This window comes from Lynx canadensis, chromosome B3 (genome assembly GCF_007474595.2).
Source record: "Lynx canadensis isolate LIC74 chromosome B3, mLynCan4.pri.v2, whole genome shotgun sequence".
Taxonomy (NCBI): Eukaryota; Metazoa; Chordata; class Mammalia; order Carnivora; family Felidae; genus Lynx; species Lynx canadensis.
In genome coordinates this window covers 86,817,910-86,839,160 of record NC_044308.2, presented here as the reverse complement: position 1 = coordinate 86,839,160, position 21,251 = coordinate 86,817,910, and the positions used below count along the sequence as shown (strand labels likewise).

Sequence of the window (21,251 nt, the reverse complement as noted above, 5' to 3'; positions counted from 1 at the left end):
TCACTTCTTTGGTTAATTATATTAGCATTTTTAACTGGCCTGAAAGGCCTTCACCTCCAGTCATTTTCCAATTCTCTAGCCTTGTCCTACAACACTCTGTTCTTCCCGCAACATTCCATCCACTTCGGCCCTCTGTTTTTTCACAAGACTTTCTAATGGGTTGTTCACTGTGTCTTAGCCCCAATTCTTAACTCTGACTGATTACTAGTCTTTCACACTCCCTTTAATTGTTAATTTCTCAAAACGCCCTCCCTTACCCCTTCAACAAATCTAAGTTCACTTGTTAGAAGTTGTCCTAAAACACATCTTTTTCCTTTGTGGCACTTATCATAAGTATAATTAAATAATTATTCACATGATTGCTTGATACTCATCTCTCTAGTAGGCAGTAAACTCTAAAAGAAGAACCAAGTATATTTGGTTTACTGCATATCACTAGGCCTAGAGCAATTCTTATCCTATATTAGGTGCTCAGTAAAATGCCTTTTGAATGCGATGCATGACAATGTTAACACATTTCATTGGATTGCAATCAGCTCTAGCAGCTTTGGAAGTCATCCTGTCTCTTCAAACTGACTTTGCAAATTTATACTGTGATCCAATAATGGCTAATTTTATGTTTAAGTCTCAGAGGGCCATCTTATTTCCCTTATTATAAGTTCTTGGGCACACTTCACTATAGCTGCCAATCCTAACAATCAACTCCAATATTATTAATATTATTAGATCAGCCAAACTCATTTATTTTCAAATTTAAAAAAATCAACTGTAATTGCAGATTATTAATATGAATTTCTGCAAATTACAATATTTTGAACATATTTGTTGTCCATTATCTAAAATTTTGAATATTGAAAAAAGATTTTAAAAAAGAGAAGAAAATTTTAATTACTCAGTTCCTCTTCATGGAATATAAAGCACACTTAGCACTTTATTCCAAGGATGTTGCTACATATTTTATTAGTGCAAATAGGTTCGTGAGTGCATGGGTCAGGTCAGTGTGTTCCAGAAACCACTCAGAGACCTGTGTAGTGACACAGAGAGTAATACTTTCCCATCTTGCTGAAAGGACAAACACCTAGTCTCTTGCCTGCCCAGTAAGTTCTCACTCACTGCCATTTGGAAGATGACCTGAATCCCTGTACAGTGGTTATCTGACCCATTGTATGGCTAAAGTCCACTTCAAAACTCTCACCCATTGCTTATTCTCACCCGTTAGCTTTTCATTAATTCAACAGGACAATAGCTCTGGGGTCCAATACAGGTTAGTGAAACAAATGTTAGCCAGGTTTGTTATATGTGAAACCCATCAGGCAAATTTCAAAAGATGTAAGTGTGGGGGTAAGGTAAGGCAGGGCACAGGTGTTAAGGAATCTCAGGTTTGAAGGGTCATCACCTCACTTTGCACCAGGCCCCTGGGTGTGGTCCCCAGGCAGCCTCCCTGTGACTAATAAACCCTCGCTTCTCACTGCTGCTCTAACCTTAAGGGAAAGGTAAAATGTACATAACCAAGGAAGTAACATGTATCCTAATCACCAGTAAAGGGCCAAATATATTCTTCTCCTTTTTCCAAAAGGAATTTTTATGAACTAATATGTTATTATAGAATACTACCTGTAAATTATAGCCTAAACTAATTCTGGCTTTTGTGTATGTTGGATTAATGCGCAACACTTTAAGAAAGTCCTTCTGTGCTTGTTTGGTAGCTTCATCATGGCCGTATTCCATGTAAGAATTTCCCCGTCCAACATAAGCATCCAGAAAACATGGATCAATTTTAAGAGCCCAGGTGAAGAAATCAACAGCTTCTTCAAACTCCTTATTTCTGAAAATAAATGAAAATATTGATGCTTTCTGATGAATTTTCTAAGTGCTTTTCTGTATATAATTTACCCATGAAGATTTGCATTGACCCTTATAAAAAAAATCTTTCATTTTTATTATCCATCATAGGAAGTGAGTACATGAGTTCATATGACCTAAGGAAGACTGACAGGGTCTTTGAAGATTTTGGTGAAAGGAAAAAGGCAGAATATGTTGGGATGATATTCTAAAGTTCTTTTTTCAGAACTATACAAGTATGAATGGCATTCCCGAACTTGTTTTTAACAGCTATCAGTGGCCAGTACAGAAAAACATACACTATTAATGATGAAAATACACTATTTAAATCAGATTAAAATAAATGTATTTATGTATTTCACATTTCCTTATACAATGAAAGGAACCAAATTTTTATCACATGGCAGGCCTATATCAGATCTTCTATAAAGGGAAATGCTTTCTTTATGACACCAGGAAAGGAGAAAAGAAAAAAAAGTGAAATGCATTCTATTTATTAACTTGGGAACACATGTGAATAAATGATAACTCTATCTCTCATCCCTAATTATTCTCTTGTGGTAGGATGAGAGCTAGTAAAATAATCAAATATTTGTTCTTGGGCAGATATAGTCACTTTTCCATCGTATATGCATATCTAATAATTATATTCAGTCTCTAGAATGAGGGAGCTAACACTGAGTAACTTCTTACATACCACGTACTGTGCTAAATGCTTTACCTATGCTATTTCACTTAATCCCTCCAACAATTCTTAAGCTAGTTATAATTTTCTACATTTTGTAGATGAAAAGAAAATGGCTCAGAAAAGTCTGTGTGCAGTAAATAGCATAGTGACGTTCAACAGTGTGCAATATCTAGGATTCAGACTTGGGTAAACCATAACCTCAAACGTCACGCTTTTTCATGTGGTCATCTCTGCTCACATTCTTTGCTTTAAATCTACCTGCTGTTGGTGCACAAGATCTGATATCTCAACAGTGTAGTCAGAAGAAAGCTCAGACCTAAACCTGAATGTGTAAATGAATATTAATTTTTCAAAACTGTTCTGAAGAGCAAATGAGCATGTGTGAAAACCACTGAGCAAAGAAACCCTCAATAAAGATGGCCATCTTTCTCCCAGCCTCTTCTTCATTACTTCTCAAAACGGTCTCAAAATTTAACAAGATGCACCACTACTTTACTAATTTTTCCTTCATAAAATACATGGAGCCCAGGGAAACTATTCTAGAGACTGTCATCTCCTAGATATTACTCAGGAATATCTCTTTATAGTGTTCCCCAAACTTCAGCCCCTCCTTTGTGACAGCTGCCCTATGTTCTACCTACGCTATCATTTACTGAACATTTTTCTTTAGGCCAAATCACTGTTTTTTACTTAACTCTATTTTTTTAATGTTTATTTTTGAGAGAGAGAGAGAGAGAGAGAGAGACAGCATGAGTGGGGTAGGGGCAGAGAGAGAGGAAGACAGAATGTGAAGCAGGCTGTAGGCTCCGAGCTGTCAGCACAGAGCCTGACTCACAAACTCACAAACTCACAAACTGTGAGATCATGACCTGAGCCAAAGTCAGACGCTTAACCGACTGAGCCACCCAGGCACCCCTTAACTCGATTTATTTTAAAAGACAACTTAATTTCAATCGCATAAGTAGAAAATTAATATTTCATACCATAAATAGAAAGCAACCGTAAAAATAAATAGCTATTGGAGTTGGATACTATGGTCTGTAGAAAACTGAACCTGAGTTCTATTACAAAGTGTTGGAAAGTTGTTAAGACTAGATTTTGGCTGAGACTTTCCCCTTGATGTATTCATAAGGTTTGAGAAAGAATTCAGTTTGAGGCTGAAAAGCAATTCAGTTTCTCACAACGTGATTCAATATTGTTTACTGCCTAAGCCATGAAGAATAATTGTGGTACTTAGGATATTTGCTGCATGTTTTGGCAAACACTCCCCAAACATGGGGCATCAGGTGTTCTGTCAGAAGATCATACAAGAATCAACAGTGAAATACCAGGAAGCTAGCTAGTCCTTCCTTCTAGTATAGGCAGGCAAAAGTGAACATTCACATACATGAGTCAGTTGGTACCCACTGAGTTCTCTCTGTGGATTGCTACTAAGAAAACACAGGTTCACTTCCCTCAGTAGTTTACAGTGAAATTGTGCTTCTCTCCTGATTACTGGCACTATTGGAGAGGTAAAAGTTCACTGAATATAGGGTAACAATGCCTGAGGCTGCAGTCTCACTGCTTACAGGAATCATTCTAAAAGTGGATAACGCATTCTGTTTTCCTTTGTACCTCTCAATCCCCTTCACCTATTTTGCCCATTCCCCATCCCTGTCCTTTCTGGAAACCACCAATTTGTTCTCTGTAGTTAGGAGTCTGTTTCTGTTTTTGTTTGTTTGCTCATTTGTTTTGTTTTTTAACTTCCACATTTATCATTCTCTGCCTGATGTATTCGACTTAACATAATACCCTCTAGGCCCATCTATGTTGTTGCAAATGGCATTCTTTTTTATGGCTGAGTAATTCCAGTGTGTGTGTGTGTGTGTGTGTGTGTGTGTGTGTGTACCACATATTCTTTATCCATTCATCTATTGAAGGGCATTTGGGTTACTTCCATATCTTGGTTATTGTAAATATGCTGCAATAAACATAGGGCTGCACAGATCTTTTCAAATTAATGTTTTTGTTTTCTTTGGGTAAAGTAATGGAATCACTGGATCATATGGTATTTCTATTTTTAATTTTTTAAGGAAATTCCTTAATGTTTTCCACACTGGTTGTACCAATTTACATTCTAAACAGTGCACCATGAGGGTTCCCTTTTGTCCACATCCTCGCCAACACTTGTTATTTCTTGTCTTTTTGGTACTAGCCATTCTGACTGGTGTGAGGTAATCTCTCATTGTGGTTTTGAGTTGCATGTCCCTGATGATAAGTGATGTTGAGCATCTTTTCATGTACCCTTTGGCATCTGTATGTTTTCTTTGGAAAAATATCTATGCAAGTTCCCTGCCTATTTTTGATCTAATTATTTGGGGGAGGGAGGGGTTGGCGTTGAGTTGTATAAATTCTTTATATATATTAGATATTAACCCCTTATCAGATATTTATTTTGAGAGAGAGAGAGAGAGCATGAGCTGGGGAGGGGCAGAGAGAGAGAGAGAGAGAGAGAGAGAGAATCTCAAGCAGGCTCTGCACTGTCAGCACAGAGCCTGACATGGGGCTTGAACCCACAAACTGTGAGAGCATACCTGAACAGAAATCAAAAGTCAGATGCCTAACTAACTGAGCTACCCAGGTGTCCCTAAACTAACAAATTTTAAAAGAAAAAATGAGGCAATAAATCAAAGCTATTTTTCTATACCTATCTAGTTATCAGCCCTAAAGTTTAATGAGCACCTAGTCTATTCAGGCTAAGTAAGTAATTATTAAAGCTTAAAGCTGGAAAGGAACTTTGAAAGACACCTCGCAAGTTCTTCAAAGCTGACAATGACTAAAAATTAAGTCCAGAGGAGGTGGACAGTGCCAAAACCAGAGACTTCCCAGAGACTTCTGTCTTCCCAGAGACAGAAAAAGAAATGACACAGATACCACTATAGACATAGCAATTTCCTTTTTCTGAAGATGTGAATATCACACAATATCCTAGATTGAAGCTCTTGTTAAATAATCACATGTAGTTAAACAATTGGGAAACAATAGTAAACAACTGGTAGAGTATCTATGTTCTATCAGGATACATATTAATCAAAACATAAATTGTTAAGCATCAATTACAAATATATATAAAAGTATATTAAATTAGTTTTTCTAAACTAAAATGTGCTTTTATAAATTTAAAAATAACGTGATCACTAGGGAAGATGCATGATTTTCATTACAATGTCCATAACTATGGACCATGTGCTGAGTGTGCAGGTGAGGCCACAGACACAAAGGTCCACTGCATCTTCAAATTAATCACATACGTGACCAGATGTGCGCTACTGAGTTGTACAAATAAATCATAAATACCTCCCAAAACTAAAGAATGTGGTTTGCAGAGTCCAGGATTCAAAAACATTTTATGCAAATGTAAGAATAGGAAAATAAATGTGCCAGAGTAAAAAGTGGATAGGATATATAATTCTGAGTAAATCAGGCTTTCTCTCTGTGCCATTTTTTTTTTTTAATCTGAAGGTGGCTTTCTCAAAGAGATCTAAAAATTAACTCTACCATAACACTCTTAGTGACCAAATTGGACAACAAGTAGGATATTCAGCCTAAGGAATGTTGTCTCCTAGCAACGACAAGAGTGAGAGCCAGAGATATACAAAGGCATACTTCAAAAGTCTGCAACCCCATGAGTTCAAAGATCAAAGTCCTAAAATTTAAAGATTTATTCCTTTTTCTTTTTTTTGAATTTTCCAAATGAAAAAACTTTTACTTTCCCCGCTAGAAGACATCAATAATGAATCTCAGTACTTAGAAACCATGCTGCTGTGGTAAAAGTATGTTATGGCATACCTTGAAAAGCAAAAATACGTTTCCTGAAATAAATACAACCAATCACTAAACATTCCTTATTGCCAAATTCAGTAAAACTGAAACCACATGGAATTGGGACTGTTGAGTTATCAGGGCTTTACTGTTGATTTAAATTCTACTTTTATTAAAGGACAATAGAGATTCCAGTCGGCTGATGAAAGTTGGGTTATTTGGAATTGCAAAGCAGTATCAGCTTAAGGAGGCTCTGCCATATAGACTCAGTGATTACATTTCATAAAAGAGATCGGGAACTGACAGAGAGAGAACTTTACTGTCTCTAATAGTTGCTAAACATAGGAATGAGGTTAGGAAAAATTTTGGAGTCTTTTTTTTTAATTTTAAGAGAATACAATGACCTCAGACATTTTTGGTCTGCACTCACCCACCAAAACAAACACATCAGTCATCATTAGTCCATCTCTCTTTAAGAATGACAATTACCTAAAGAGATGGGTTATGCAAAGGTTGCTGGATTAACACAGACAGTGGTGTGACTATGTTTTGCTGTCTATAGAAAAATAAATGCTTTTTAACTCAGTGATGCCTTTCACAAGTACCAGTTATTAGATTACTATGTTTGTTAAAAAAAAAAAAAAAAAGTCTTACTCTCACAGGGAAATGTAGCTGTACTACCTATGTCCTAAAAGGAAAAATAGAATGTTGATTTCCTAAATAATTCAAACTGTATTCTATTCTCTATATTGGATATTTACACAGCTTAGTCTATATAATTTATGAATATCCTAATTTCCCTTCCAATTAATTGCTATTGTTTCATGAAAAATAATGCTGTAAACTATTACTTACTCAAATACATTTTATTCCACATTAAAATCTTCATGTGTGAACCTCTATGCTTTTAAAAGCAAAATGACCAGAAATTAATTTTTAGATGCTAAATGTATATGTAGAAACACTATAGTTAACAAAATATATCTACTCTAATACTATCTAAGTTTTTTTCAGTGTTTATTTATTTTTTAGAGAGAGAAAGACAGAGAGCGTGAGTGGGGTAGGGGCAGAGAGAGAGGGAAACACAGAATCTGAAACAGGCTCCAGGCTCCGAGCTGTTAGCACAGAGCCCAACACAGGGCTCGAACTCGCCAACCGTGAGATCATGACCTGAGCCGAAGTCAGACACACTTAACTGATTAAGCCACCCAGGTACCCCCAATACTATCTAAGTTATTAACTGATCACCATCTGTATTTTAGCCTATGTAACTGCTCTTTTCTCCCCTTCTATAACTTACTTATTTTTATAATATCCCCAGAAACAGGTAACAATGTTTTAGTAATATGGGGGTTTTTTTTTTGCAGATTTCATTGTATTTTGTGGATATTTACTGGTATTATTGTAATTGGTTTTAGATTTAGAACTATGTTTTCTAAATGCAAAATATTCTTGAAAATGTATTACTTTTTGAAATCACCCTCTCTTCTAAGAAACATGCTTTTTAAAAGCTAGTTCCATTTTATGAACAAAATTAATTAATTTGATTTTATTTTTAGCTATTTCAAGCTATACATGATTTTATTCAGTATATTACCAAGGTCCTGTCCTGGGGTGTAGCAGGTGGGTACCACAATGCCATGATACAGGTATTTTCTTCTACACTTGGCTAAATCACTTATTGGAAGGTAGAAGGGTGCTAATGACACATTCAGGTGTGCCCCCCCACTACTTTATAGGGAGGCTTCGTGTCTCTCCCCATTTTTGTACTCTGTTACTTCCACAACATTTTCCTCTGTTTCTTCTGTTCTTCTATCATTACTATAAATTTGTTGGTCCTACCTGCTTTCATGTCAACATACATTGCACTCCGTACCTGTGATGGCACATGGCAGTGGCTTGACAAAGGCTCACATTAGTCTTGCTTATCAGCGCAGCTTGTTTAAAATCCTGAAACAGTTTTACAGGGCTTTGTTAATTTTGCAGCATGATCTTCTGTGCTTTCTTAAACTTCCTTCTAACTTTGATTCTACCATGAACATACTTAACACAAGCATTAAAAATATACATCTTCCTAAAACTTTTTTTTTCCTCTTAGTATCACAGCTAGTGAGAATCGATGGAGCAGAGGAAACCCATAACTGAAAACTCACTCGGAATCTTACGCTACTAGTCTCCACTTTCCTTGTGGTTTTGCCCTGATGTGTGTAAGGAGATATTTCATTTGCTTTCTTTTAATTGTTTTTTGTTTTTGTTTTTGTTTTCTGAGTGCACATCACCAGAAACATCCTCATCTAGATAGAAAGAGAAATTCACTTGGAGACATGCTTTGGCAATACACGTCTATAAGACAAGCAGATACTCAGGCCCAGTTAAAGCGTATAACTGGGCCTTTCATGTGGATTAGCTAAGGCTACTCCTACCTTTGGAATCCACACTTCTGGGAAGGAGTGTATCATTTTGTGCAGGAATCCTAGAAGCCTCCTGAGAGGGAACAATGTAAACTCTAACCCCACGATTTTGAGTTAGAGAAGTCAGCTAGGATAGACCTGAATGACCCTGGGGAAGAGGTTGTTAAGAGAATTAAAAGTGCTAAATCTGATGCTGTGGCCCTAACGTTGTCCTCTAGTAGGTGCTGGAGATGGGCTAAGCTTAACAGATCGTCTCCCTGTCTTCTCTGTTCCCCCTTTTCTATCTCCTTCCCATCTTTCTTCCACAAACCTTCCAGGGCTGTGCCAGAGGGAGGAAGCTGGCTGTCTTTTGGGGATAGAATGAGTTTTCTGCAACTACTGGGGTGAAAGATGGAGTAGTGGGGTCAAATGAGCATTCTGCGATCCTACTGGGGGAGGAAGGTATTAGTTACCGAGACCAACCCACGAATATGGATTCCCCACTTAGATTCCTGAAGTAAATTTTGATACCAAATGGAAATATTCGGGAGAAAATAAGAAAGTCATTGTCTAATCAAATATAATCTAATCAAATATGCTGGTAGCTAACTCCTCTAGAAGGATCATTTGGCTAAAATAGAGGCAAATTTGTAAGTGTGAGATTTGCTTAAATGTTCCTATTGATTTGAGGAGTTGTGGGGAGTGATCATAAACCTAAAAGGTTGAGAATACCAATTTCCGTTTTGTAATCAGATAAAATTTATAAATGTCAACCTGACTTTATATATATAACCATTATTACACTATATGGTAATTAGACATTAATGATCAGCAATAGACATAAATGATGACTGTTAGCATTACTCAAAATAAAGCTATCAGCATTTTTATTATTTTTCTCATCTGCATTAATCTTTTCTTTAATATGGAGATCATAAATAACAAACCACGCCAAGTCATTTTTACACAAAGCAAAGTCCCAACTCTCATTCCCTCCACTGATTTGAGTTTATTTGTAAAGACCTTCACCCACACTGTCTTGCTTTCTGTGTCAGAGGGTGGGCTGGGACCTCATTCGTTCCTGTCTCTTCTGGATACCTGCTCCATCATAGTCCTGCTGTTTTCTGTACCTTTAATCCCTGTCTCACTGCCCCACCCTAACGTGCCTTCCCTCAATCCTCCCACTATCAAACTACACATGCCCTGTCATTCTAGTTCTTGTCCTCGAAAGAACATCTCCTTGAAAGCATGGTCAACACCAATGGCTGCCATGTCTCCACATTCCCTCAACTTCTACTTGTTGTTTAATAAGGCCAATTTTAGGGGTGCCCATGTGGCTTAGTTGGTTGAGTGTCCAACTTCAGCTCAGGTCATGATCTCATTGTTCGTGAGGTCGAGCCCCGTGTTGGGCTCTGTGCTGACAGCTCAGAGCCTGAAGCCTGCTTCAGATTCTGTGTCTCCCTCTCTCTCTGCCTTACTCTGCTCGTTCTCTGTCTCTCTCTCTTAAATATATATAATAAACATTAAAAAAATTAAGAAAAAAATAAGGCCAATTTTATTTTGTAATTTGTAAACTGCCTCTAAAGACATTTGTTGTTTATTTATTTTTATTCTTATCAAAGCAACCCGTGTATACAGTGTATAGGGTCTAATAAAACTAGAAAGCTTACAGTGACCTCCTGTTCCCCCTCTCCTTACTTGATTCCCACTCCCCAGAGGCAATTCTTTTTACAACTTGCTGTTTTTTGTTTTGCTATTTACCTTCCAATTTCTAAATAACATGAGTATCCTATCAGGTTTAACTTCCACCATAGGATAATACTTAGCTATCTTACACCATCACTCCATGCACCTCACACCTCCTGCCACCATCCCATATACCTATGGCCATGCATTTGTTGGTTTCAGTCTCTGTTTTACTTCACTCAAGTGTAGGAACCTTGGTACTCATTTATTTTTAAGTTTGAGGTATTAAAATCTTGAGTAGTAGTTTGGGGTGCCATGAACAACTCTTTTCCACTATCTTGAACTTTGTGGAATTATATATTTTTTATTCCTTTACTGTCTTCCTGGTAGGTTTTCAAGAGGACAAAGGGATAAACAAATGTTCTTAATCCAACCAGCTTAACTATTAACTTCCTAAATAATGCCAGTCTAAATGCTGCATTCTACTTCCTGGTCAACGTGTTCTTATGAAGGTCATACAACTTTCAATTAACTAATAAGTTTTCAGTACTCATCCTACTTAACCTCACTATTAATCAATTACTCCCACTAAAAATTTTTCCCTGGGCAGTTTTAAGACTGTTTCTCTTGCTTGTTTTATTTAGCCGTCTTAATATTAAAAGTCATATACTTTCACTGGGTTTTTTTCAACTTGCATTTTTTAATTTAGTTTTTAAATTAAGTTTTTTACTTTACATGAAAAAAACCTCTTTTTTTCTTGTTTTAACTTTTAATTAGTGGTTGCAGGGCATGCTTTTTTCCTAGACTTTTACCTATTTATATCATTTAAAGTATATTTCTTATAGCCAGAATATAGTTGGGGCTTTTTAAAAATTCCAATCTGATATTCTCATTATTTTAATTGGCACATTTTGCCCATTTCCATTTAATGTAACATCTGATATGATTAGATTCAGGTCTACGATTTTATTATTTGTTTTCTGCTGGTTTTCTCTGTTTTCTGTCCCTGTGTTTTCCCTTTCTAGACTTATTTTGATTTATTTTAAGTTTTTAAACATTGGATTTTAATTAATCTATGGTCTTTTTTACTAAGGAGTCCACATTTGGGCAGAAACTGAAATGAAAGCAAGATAGGCACCACAGACAGATCAGTGGGAAGAGTGTTCCGTGCTTGCTTAGGGAATAGCTTGTGTGAGGGCTCTGAGGCAGGAAGGGAGCCTGCCATTTCCAAGCAAAAGCAAAAGGCCAGAGTGGAGTGACTTGCGTGAAGAAAAGAAGAGCATTTGACCATGAAGGCAGATCAATGGGCAATAGTCAGACCATGTAGGGTCTTGGCTGGCCATAGTCAAGGATTCATATTTTATGCTCAATGTGATGGGAAGCCATTGGAAGGTTTTGAACAAAGGAATAACTTGATCTTCTTTATGTTTTTAAGAGGTCTCTCTGGCTGCTGTGTGAAGAACAGCATGTAGAGGAACAAGAGCAAAAGCAGAAAGGCAATTAAGAAGCTACTACAGGAGTCCAGGGAAGAGATGGCAAAGGCCTGAATTAGGAGGACAGCAGTGGCAAAAATGAGAAGTGATGAATTCAAAATATGCTTCGACAGTAGAGCTGATTGGACTTGCTCATGAGTTAGATGTGGGGTAAAGAAAGAGAAGGGGCCAGAATGATTCCCCTGAGACCATGAGGTCCTCAAGAACTGGAACTCTGGTCTTCCTGATTCCCAAGGCTTCAATGCCAATGCCAGTACCCTGCTTTTTCAGAGAGAACATAGGATTTGGAATCAAGAAAGATCGGAGCTCAAATCTTGCCCCAGTACTTCTTAGTTGAAAGATTTTATTAAGTACTAAATAAATACATACTTGTTAAATAACACGGGTCCTATATTAAATTCTCCAGCAGCTGAGGTATTTTGCCCCCAACCCCTACTGTCCTCACTTGCTCCACCCCAACACTGGTGCCCAGAGTTCCAGAGCTTACTTGCCTACTCCAAAGAAGTGATGGAGCTCTACCTACCTGAGAGAATTCTGAATGGTGTATCTCAAAACCAAAACCTGAAGGAGTTCAAATCTTGAAATTGCATTTCATCACACTATAAATTGCCTAGAATAAGGTTTCTCAGGCACTTCCTTAACAATAAGTAATTCTGGGGGGGAGGGGGGCAGAATCTCAAAAGATGGCTCCCAGGCATAGGAAAATAATATAAGCCATGTCTGGAGGTGAAAAAATTAGGAACCACTCCACTCCATATTATTCTGTTGTGGTTCTTCAGACACACAAAAGCAAAACTGCCACTATTTAACTACAACCCTCAAATTGCTATTTAATTTTTGCCTCATATCAATTCCAAAATTAATTTAAAACAGAAAATACAAATAAGATAAAAATGATAATAGTGAATTTTGTTTAATTATAACTAATAATTATTTTTTTAATTTTTTAATGTTTATTTTTGAGAGGGAGAGATAGAGAGAGACAGAGAGCGAGACAGAGCACAAGCAGGGGAGGGGCAGAGAGGGAGGGAGACAGAGAACCCGAAGCAAGCTCTGAGCTGTCAGCACAGAGCTCGACGCAGGGCTGGAACTCATGAACCGCGAGATCATGACCTGAGCCGAAGTCGGAGGCTTAACCAACTGAGCCACCCTGGTGCCCCAATAATTAATTATTAAAATACATTTTAAACCACCCGTTTTTCTTCTGATACACTACAGATGCTATCTTCCATTGCAATTCTGAGTGCCTGTTTCCACTAAAAAGTCTATTCCCAGTAGCCTATTTTGAGCACCTATTTTTTGCCCTAAACAAAACAAACAGATTTATTTTGATATATTGTCAATGGGGAATGAGGAAAATTGTGAATGAGAAAGAATTATCACTGAGCAGCAAAATAAATCAATACGTAAATCATTCTATTTGCCAAATAATTGAGTTTTGTGTGTAGCCAAAATATTCCCTGGGGGGAGGTGAGTGTTTTGATACTTCATCAAATCAGAAACATTTTTTTTTTTTACATATTAGATGTTTCCCTGTAATCAAAGCAAAGTAAACATACACGATTTCTTGGCAAAGATTCTCTTATTCATTCAAAGTACTTCAATACAATTCTTGCTAAAGTTGTTATTGCTCATTAATATTGCCATTTGATACCAAAAGAAACTTGTTCACTAGTTTTCAGAACAGAACATGCAATATCAAGTAGGTTCATTTTTGCAAGGAAACAAGGTTTACCTCCAGTGCGAAAGTATACTGCTCTAACTCTACATAGATGAGTCCACGGTTAATGAAAGTGTTTAACATCACAGTTTCTCCAGCATCGAGAAGCAGCACAATGCCATAATCTGTTAATGCCTAAAAATAAAATAACCACTTACAACCTGGATTCAACTCTAGAGTCTCACTACACTGGCTATGAACAAACGTGTTTATGCCCAAACTAGGACCTCACATCAGTTCTTTAATATGACGTACATTTATGGCCAAAAATAGTCATTTAGATTTAAAGGGTCCCCTTAACTAAGTGTTATAGATACTGCTATGCTTTAATAAATGGTCCACACTGCTCGCTTTTCACATGTTATCTGTGAAATGCTTCTAAGCATTTTTATTGTGTATGGTTTGGTGGGGGGGCATGCAACACCCTCCCTCACCTCAGTAGTTTCACCAAATGACTGTTGACATGAAAGCAGAGCACTTGCTACCTTTTAAAATTTAATTTATTTTTAGTGTTTTATTGTTTTCCTCACTGAAACCTAAGTTTTATGGAGGTAGAGCTTATCTATTTTGCTCACCATTGTAAAGCCAGTAACTAGTTCAGTGCCTGTACATAATAGAAATCAGATAAATTTTTGTTGAATAAATCATGAATATTGATTTTAAATTAATAGATTTAATAAATTAATAGATTACTGGTCATCTACTCTATGCCAGGTACCAGGAATATGGCAAATTTGGGTTGGAACTAAATCTTTTAACTCATTTTCCTGCTGAATATTTTGTCCAAAAAAGCCATATGGTTTCATCAGAAAAGGGCCAAAACTTACATACTTGTAGCACATACTAACTGAAAATGCAAATAATATTATTTTGCTATTTGCTCATTGGTCCTTCTCTAGTGTTTCATTACTAGGCACTCAAGTGTCTAAAAGAACTTTACAATTAAAGGTCCTATATGTTCATTGTGACATAATTATCAGTGGGCCTATGCCAGGGCTGTAAAAATAATTTGTAATACTTATAAAACAAAAACAAAACTAGAATGTTAGCAATTTTCCTTTCACAGAATAACAGAATGTAAAATCTGTAAGATGCCTTAGAGATCCACTAAGCAACTGAATATGTGACACAAGAGGAAACAGAAGCTGGGAAATGAGATTTCATGAAGGTCAATGAGCAGGATTTGGATCGTGCCTCTGCTATTTTTACTTAGCTTTTCAGTCTTGGGAAAATTGCTTAACACTAAGCCTCAGTTTCTTCGTCTGCAAAACTGGGAGGTAATTTATCATATTGTTGTTGTAGAAGTCCACTTAAAAATATTTGACTTTATGTTGGTAAAGGATTTAGCCCTGTGTTTGTCACCCAATAAGCCCTAAGTAAGTGGTAACTGTTACTTATATTAATACACGGTGGTAGAAAGCAGAATTCACCTTTTGTTAGTTTTTATGAAAGTATATCTTGGAAGAAAGCCTAAGTACATTTTCTACAGAAAGATACTTGGGTTTCCTCAGTCTAGTGATGGCAGGAATCACTGTTTCTCCCTGAGAAACAGGGAGGTAGACAAAAAGAGAGGAGGTGACACTGTTAAATGACATCCGGTCCACATGCTCGATGTCAGATGGTTTTACAAAGCCACCTAAAGACTGTTAACCAGAAGCAAACAAACCTGTGAATACCAATGCAGGTCTCTACTCTCTCTGGGACTTGGTTGTGTTTCTAACTTCTCCCTACTTTCATTTCCTCCTCTGTAAAATGACTCAATGGGATGAAATGCGTTGCGTACAGAGCAGCTCTAACATAACCAATATGTTATTATTCTAGTTAGGTCTCTAGGTAGTTTTACATTTTTCCCATTCATAGAACACTGACTTTGTTATATATCAGAGATAACAAAAATGGGAGTTCCCTGCCCCTACCCAGTCCATTGTTTGTGGCTTCAGAATTACCCAGAAAAGGCAGGAATGGGGGTGGGGAGGGAGTTGTCAAAGACACCTGCTATGCAGGTTTCTCTGATAAATGATCCTTTAATTAGCTCTTAGAATCTTAACAACTCCTTTGTTAAAAATTAGTTATTCATTTGTCGACATTTCTGGAGGAAACCTGACAGACTGGTTACCAGGAATTCTACAGTCCCTTAGGTAGAAAAAATGGTTCTCAACTTTTTCCCTTCCATAGCAAATAAATTTCTAAATCTCCAAATGCTTTAAACAGATTTAACTGTCCAAATTTCAAGGAGATTGGAGGAGTGTATCCACACAGAACAGCAGGAATGTGATGTAGTTTTTTAAAGGAATGTTTCACTGGCTATGGAAGTAGAGAGAAAAAAAGGAAGACAAGCAGGCAACAGAGAAAGGGAAGCAAGAGGATGGGACAGAACACACTAACAGACAGAGACCAGCTGGCCAGTGAAGAATCTCGACTGGAAAAGGACCAAGCCTACAAGAGTAGGAAAGAGATGGGGAAGATTAGAAAATATAAAAGAGGCCTTGCACTGGTGGAAGGTGGATCATGACAAATTGAGAAAAATGGTTACTGTAGCCTTTAGTTACAGCTTCATAATAAATACACAGGCAATACTGGTCACTGGTCCCAGGCTTTGAAACCATCATTCAAAACTCCCTGCTGTGCCCATCGTCTGAACAGTGTACAAAACAAACAAACGAACAAACAAACAAACAAAAACCAAAAAACACCCTGACAAACTCTTCTGGCTAATGTTGAGATTTTAAAGCAACAATATTGCTAGTGATCACTGCTTAAAAATTCTGCAAGCAGTGTATCAGTAGAAACATTTACTCAAGTGAGAATTATGCAATATATTTTAATTTATAAATGCCTTCAAATGCTTATATAAGCATTGTAAAAGTCATTTTCATTTGACATTGCAGAGATTGGTATAAAAATATTTGGTGAGGACCAACAAAAACACTAAATATTCTTTGAAATGGTTCTTTGGTTTCTCAAGTGTGTAAGTGTGTGTGTGTGTGTGTGTGTGTGTGTGTGTGTGTATTTCCATAGGAATTATTTTTCAAAATTATAACAGAAATAAGAAGAACATGTTTTACACATACTTTAAATGTGTTTACAAATGAGTTAACATGTTGTTTACTAAAATGGTCATCTTACCATTCGAAGCTCACTTATCTTGGTATAACATAAGGCTCTGTTATAAAATGCTATGTAACTGTTTTTGTCCATGTTGATAGCTGTAGTTAAATCTGTAATTGCTAGCTTATAAGTCTACAAAGAAAAAAATAATTAGATAACAAGGGTTAATCGTAATGGAATGAAATTTAATTGTAAAATAAGTTCTTGATTCTATCAGAATTTTTTGAACACTCATTCAACCATCCTGCATATCATTTGAAATTAAGACAAGTAACCTAATTTTTCATAGAGTTAATTAAGAAGATCTTTTGATAGGAATTATTATAATAATGTTTCTCCTACCTTCAAATAAAATTCAATATACAAACAACTTTAACTTAGATGATTATTTTTTTGCCAATATTGCTATAAAGCAAAAAGAAAATTATACTTCTTATTAGTAAAAGAGAAATAAGCCATATTCATCCAGCAAATATTCATCAGAGCTTGCTTCTGTCACTCTTACTGTTAGGTCACATAATCGCCATGTTACCTACCCATGTTCTCCTTCACTTCCTCTTTGATGCTTTCCTGATACCTTAGATCACTCATTTCTATAGATAGTAATTTTCACGGAATTAACATGTAATACAAGGTCTTACCTTTGCTTTCAGGCATTATTTGCAAAGTATTTCATATGAAATAGTTACAAAGAAAGGTCAGAAAAGAAAAGTAGGGAGAAACAATGTATTCCATGAAGTATCAGATATCAATGGTACTGCTCACACCCTTTGATCCAGTAATTTCCACTTAAGAATCAATCATAAACTCAAGCAATGACTTTGTTTTCAGTGTAACAGTATGAAGATAGTAATATAGTAAAATAGTAAAATATTTAAAACAATCCAAATGTCCAACAATAAAGTGATTAAGAATAAAATATGGTAGAATATTATTCAGTTGTTAAAAATGGTACCCTCAAGTATTGTGACAAGCAAGGCACAACAAATTTATAGGTAGCATAATCTCAATTTTGGATTATATATATATATATATAATCAAAATACAAATGTCAAAAATAAATATCACTATTTTGTGAAAAAAGTATAAAGTGTCTTATGCAGTTCTGTCCTTTATACAGAATTGTCCTTGGCAATTCTCCTCTCACAGAGAAAAAAAGGAAGCAAGTCATAACTTGGCATCAGAGCACTCTAAAATCTCAGTTAACAAGGCAGAAAACCGCCCTACCTTGTTGTAGTATTTCAGAACTCCTCTGTAGATATAGGCACGCACACTCTGAGGATAAATTTTGATGGCCTCATTACAATTCAAGATTGCTTTGGAGTATCTTCCTTTTAAACCATAGAAGGCTACTCGGCTTAGATACGCCTTTTCAGAGAAAGAGCAGAGGAAAGCAAGAATGGAAGTTTTAGTAAAAGCATCAATTCCCCCAAAATATGTAATAGTTTGAACAAATCCATGCCACCCAAAGATTATATAAAATATAGTCTTTTTTCCCACTCTCTTTTATTAGAAAATATTTCAAATATATAAAATAATAGAAAAAAGAGTATAATGAACATCCATATGACTACCATCTTGATTCAATAATTATTATTTTGCAATATTTGTTGTATCTATTTTTTTCTGAATTATTTAAAAATAAGTTGTAGACATAATACTTCACCCCCGAGTTTTCCACTATGTAAACATTCTCTTACATAAGCACCCTATCATTATATATCTAACAAAATTAATAGTATTTCCTTAAAATCATCTAATATTTAGTCCATATTCAAATTTCATAGGCTTTTAAAATCAAGATGCAATCTTGTGTCATCTCTCCAGCCTCTTAAAAGGCAAGAATAAATGTGATAGCAAAATAAGAAGTAAATGAAATTAATAACAGTATATAAAATTATAATTATTAATAGGTATAGTAAAATATTAACAATACTTATAAACATCACAATTCAGAAAGCACCTTTACATATAACATATCACTGTTGGAAATAACATCTTTAGTTCAAAGGGAAATACAGATATATGGATTATCAAAACACAGTTGGCTAAGAAGTAGGTATAAGTAACTGATTCTTGCTAACTAATAACAACAACGTATAAAGGCTTGAATAGTTTTAGCAAATTTTTTTTTTTAATTTTTTTCAACGTTTATTTATTTTTGGGACAGAGAGAGACAGAGCATGAATGGGGGAGGGGCAGAGAGAGAGGGAGACACAGAATCGGAAGCAGGCTCCAGGCTCTGAGCCATCAGCCCAGAGCCTGACGCGGGGCTCGAACTCACGGACCGCGAGATCGTGACCTGGCTGAAGTCGGACGCTTAACCGACTGCGCCACCCAGGCGCCCCAGTTTTAGCAAATTTAACACACTCTCCAAATCACTGAAATTGTTCATTTAAATACCTGGTAATGTTTTGGATTGAGGGTAATTGCACGATTAAAATCCAGGACCGAGCTATCCTTGTTAAGTTTTACTTTACAAAGACCACGTTGATAAAAGCCTTCTGCAAAATCAGGATTTGCTTTCACAGCTTTTGTAAAACAATCAAAAGCCTAGGAGAGTATATTGTTAAAAAGAAAATCATTTAGGGAGTAGAATAGATTAACTTAAAATGTTAATAAATTACAGTGTATAACAACTGTTTAAAAGTTTTCACTTATTTTTGGTCATTTTAAATACATTTTCCAGTGAAATTCGTGGAGAAAACAAAAGTAATATAAACAAGTCATGTTTATTACTATAATTTATAGGTTCCTTTACTCCCAAACTGATATCTATATAATCCATGTTGTTAGATACCAATACTTTTGGAGGTGTAATTTTAATTGTTATTCTTCATAATGTGTTTCTTCAAAGAAATCACAACCAGTACATTCATTTTCTATGAGGGCCCAAGAACCATAGCAGATACATGGTAATGACATTTCTGAACAATGGAACTCTAAAAATTTCCCCAATGTTGTAAAGCAAATGTTGGTTTGCTCTGGTTGTCCAAAAGGACTAAAAACACAGAAAATATTTGTAATTAATTTTATATTTATTGGAATTTCTTAATGGAACAACTCATCAAGTGCAACTCTTCTTCAAGTTTATGGAGATTCAAGTTTCAAGCACTGTCCACCCCTAAATACAAAGACTGGAATGGTGTGTGTGTGTGTGTGTGTGTGTGTGTGTGTGTGCGCGCGCATCTGTGTCTATGCCTGTGTATAGGGAGATTCAGTTATGGAATATCCAACATTAGCCACTGTAAAATATCAATTGTATTACTTATTTATCACATCATTGACAATTTTAAAATGGAGAATTATATAAATTAGCCGAATATTGGATCAATACATAATAACTGAGTCAACTGGCTTTCAATGAATCTGACCATCTTAATAACCAGTTTCAACCTGATATGAATTGTTCAGTTGTCAATAAAAGAAATTAGTATCCTACTCATGTTCTATTTATTCTATAATGTATTACTCAGAAGCACTCAATTTAAAATGTTTACAATTTAATGAGTAAATTCATGTTAATGTGATGAAAATATTCTGCTATAACAATTTCTTCAGTTAGATTTATTGTTTTGGTGGGAAACACACATTAGTCTTTGGAATACTGTTGGCAAACCAACATCAAATAAAAGGTACTGAGTAAATAAAATGATATAGCAGGCATTGCAGGGTGCAGACTGATTGTATTAAGCCAACCTTTATAAGAAACTTTGGTCTAGTCAATCGCTGTATAGGTAGCCTTCAGAAATAGAACTGAATTCAAGAAATCAATTTCCAAAATCACAAAAAACCTATGCTCCTAAATACACAAAATACCATTTGTATGTTGCCTTCCTCCATGTAACAAAGGCCCAAGTTATACAGACAGTCTGCTGAAGCTGCTATGGCATTTGGTCCTTTATCAGAATGAGAAAAGATATCCAACGCCTTTTTAAACATTCTCATAGCTTCCTAGAATGATTAAAAAAACATGGAAGGGAATGTTTTAACATTTATTTAACATGACAGCCTTAAACGTTAAAAAGAATGCTAAGCATGCAGCCCTACTCTCATTTCACAGTAGGCCACAGTAGGACACAGGCCTTGTCAGTGCACCACCAGCTGAGGACCCAAGCAGGGAGTCTGATGGCAGGGAATCCCAACAAGGTGTCTCTCCTAAATCTGCTACTTAAGCAGACTTATAGATATGCACTTTTGATACTATAATTTCTAAATTATTAAGGCTATTTTCTTGTAGTATAAAATCAGCTTAAAGTTATAGACTAGTTTATGACCAGTTTTTCAGTAATTTTCCTGAAAGAAATACTGAACAGCTATTAAATAGTAAAAGATTTCCAATGATAATATCTGATGTGGTTTTAATCAAACTTTATTTTGTCCTACTGTGCTCTTTATATTTTTTTTTAACGTTTATTATTTTTGAGACAGAGAGAGAGACAGAGCATGAATGGGGGAGGGTCAGAGAGAGGGAAACACAGAATCTGAAACAGGCTCCAGGCTCTGAGCTGTCAGCACAGAGC

General features: G+C 36.0%; 1 protein-coding gene across 1 annotated transcript in view; it reads right to left on the bottom strand.

Annotated features, from left to right (window-relative positions):
• TTC6 (tetratricopeptide repeat domain 6) overlaps positions 1-21,251 on the bottom strand; it is a 196,595-nt gene that overhangs the window by 11,472 nt on the left and 163,872 nt on the right. The window contains exons 22-28 of the mRNA XM_032593525.1: positions 20,548-20,682; positions 19,132-19,281; positions 17,956-18,096; positions 16,747-16,860; positions 13,636-13,755; positions 8,201-8,281; positions 1,615-1,818 (exon numbers count right to left, since the gene is read on the bottom strand). Coding sequence (XP_032449416.1) covers positions 1,615-1,818; positions 8,201-8,281; positions 13,636-13,755; positions 16,747-16,860; positions 17,956-18,096; positions 19,132-19,281; positions 20,548-20,682 — 945 coding nt within the window. The remainder of the gene's footprint in view (positions 1-1,614; positions 1,819-8,200; positions 8,282-13,635; positions 13,756-16,746; positions 16,861-17,955; positions 18,097-19,131; positions 19,282-20,547; positions 20,683-21,251) is intronic.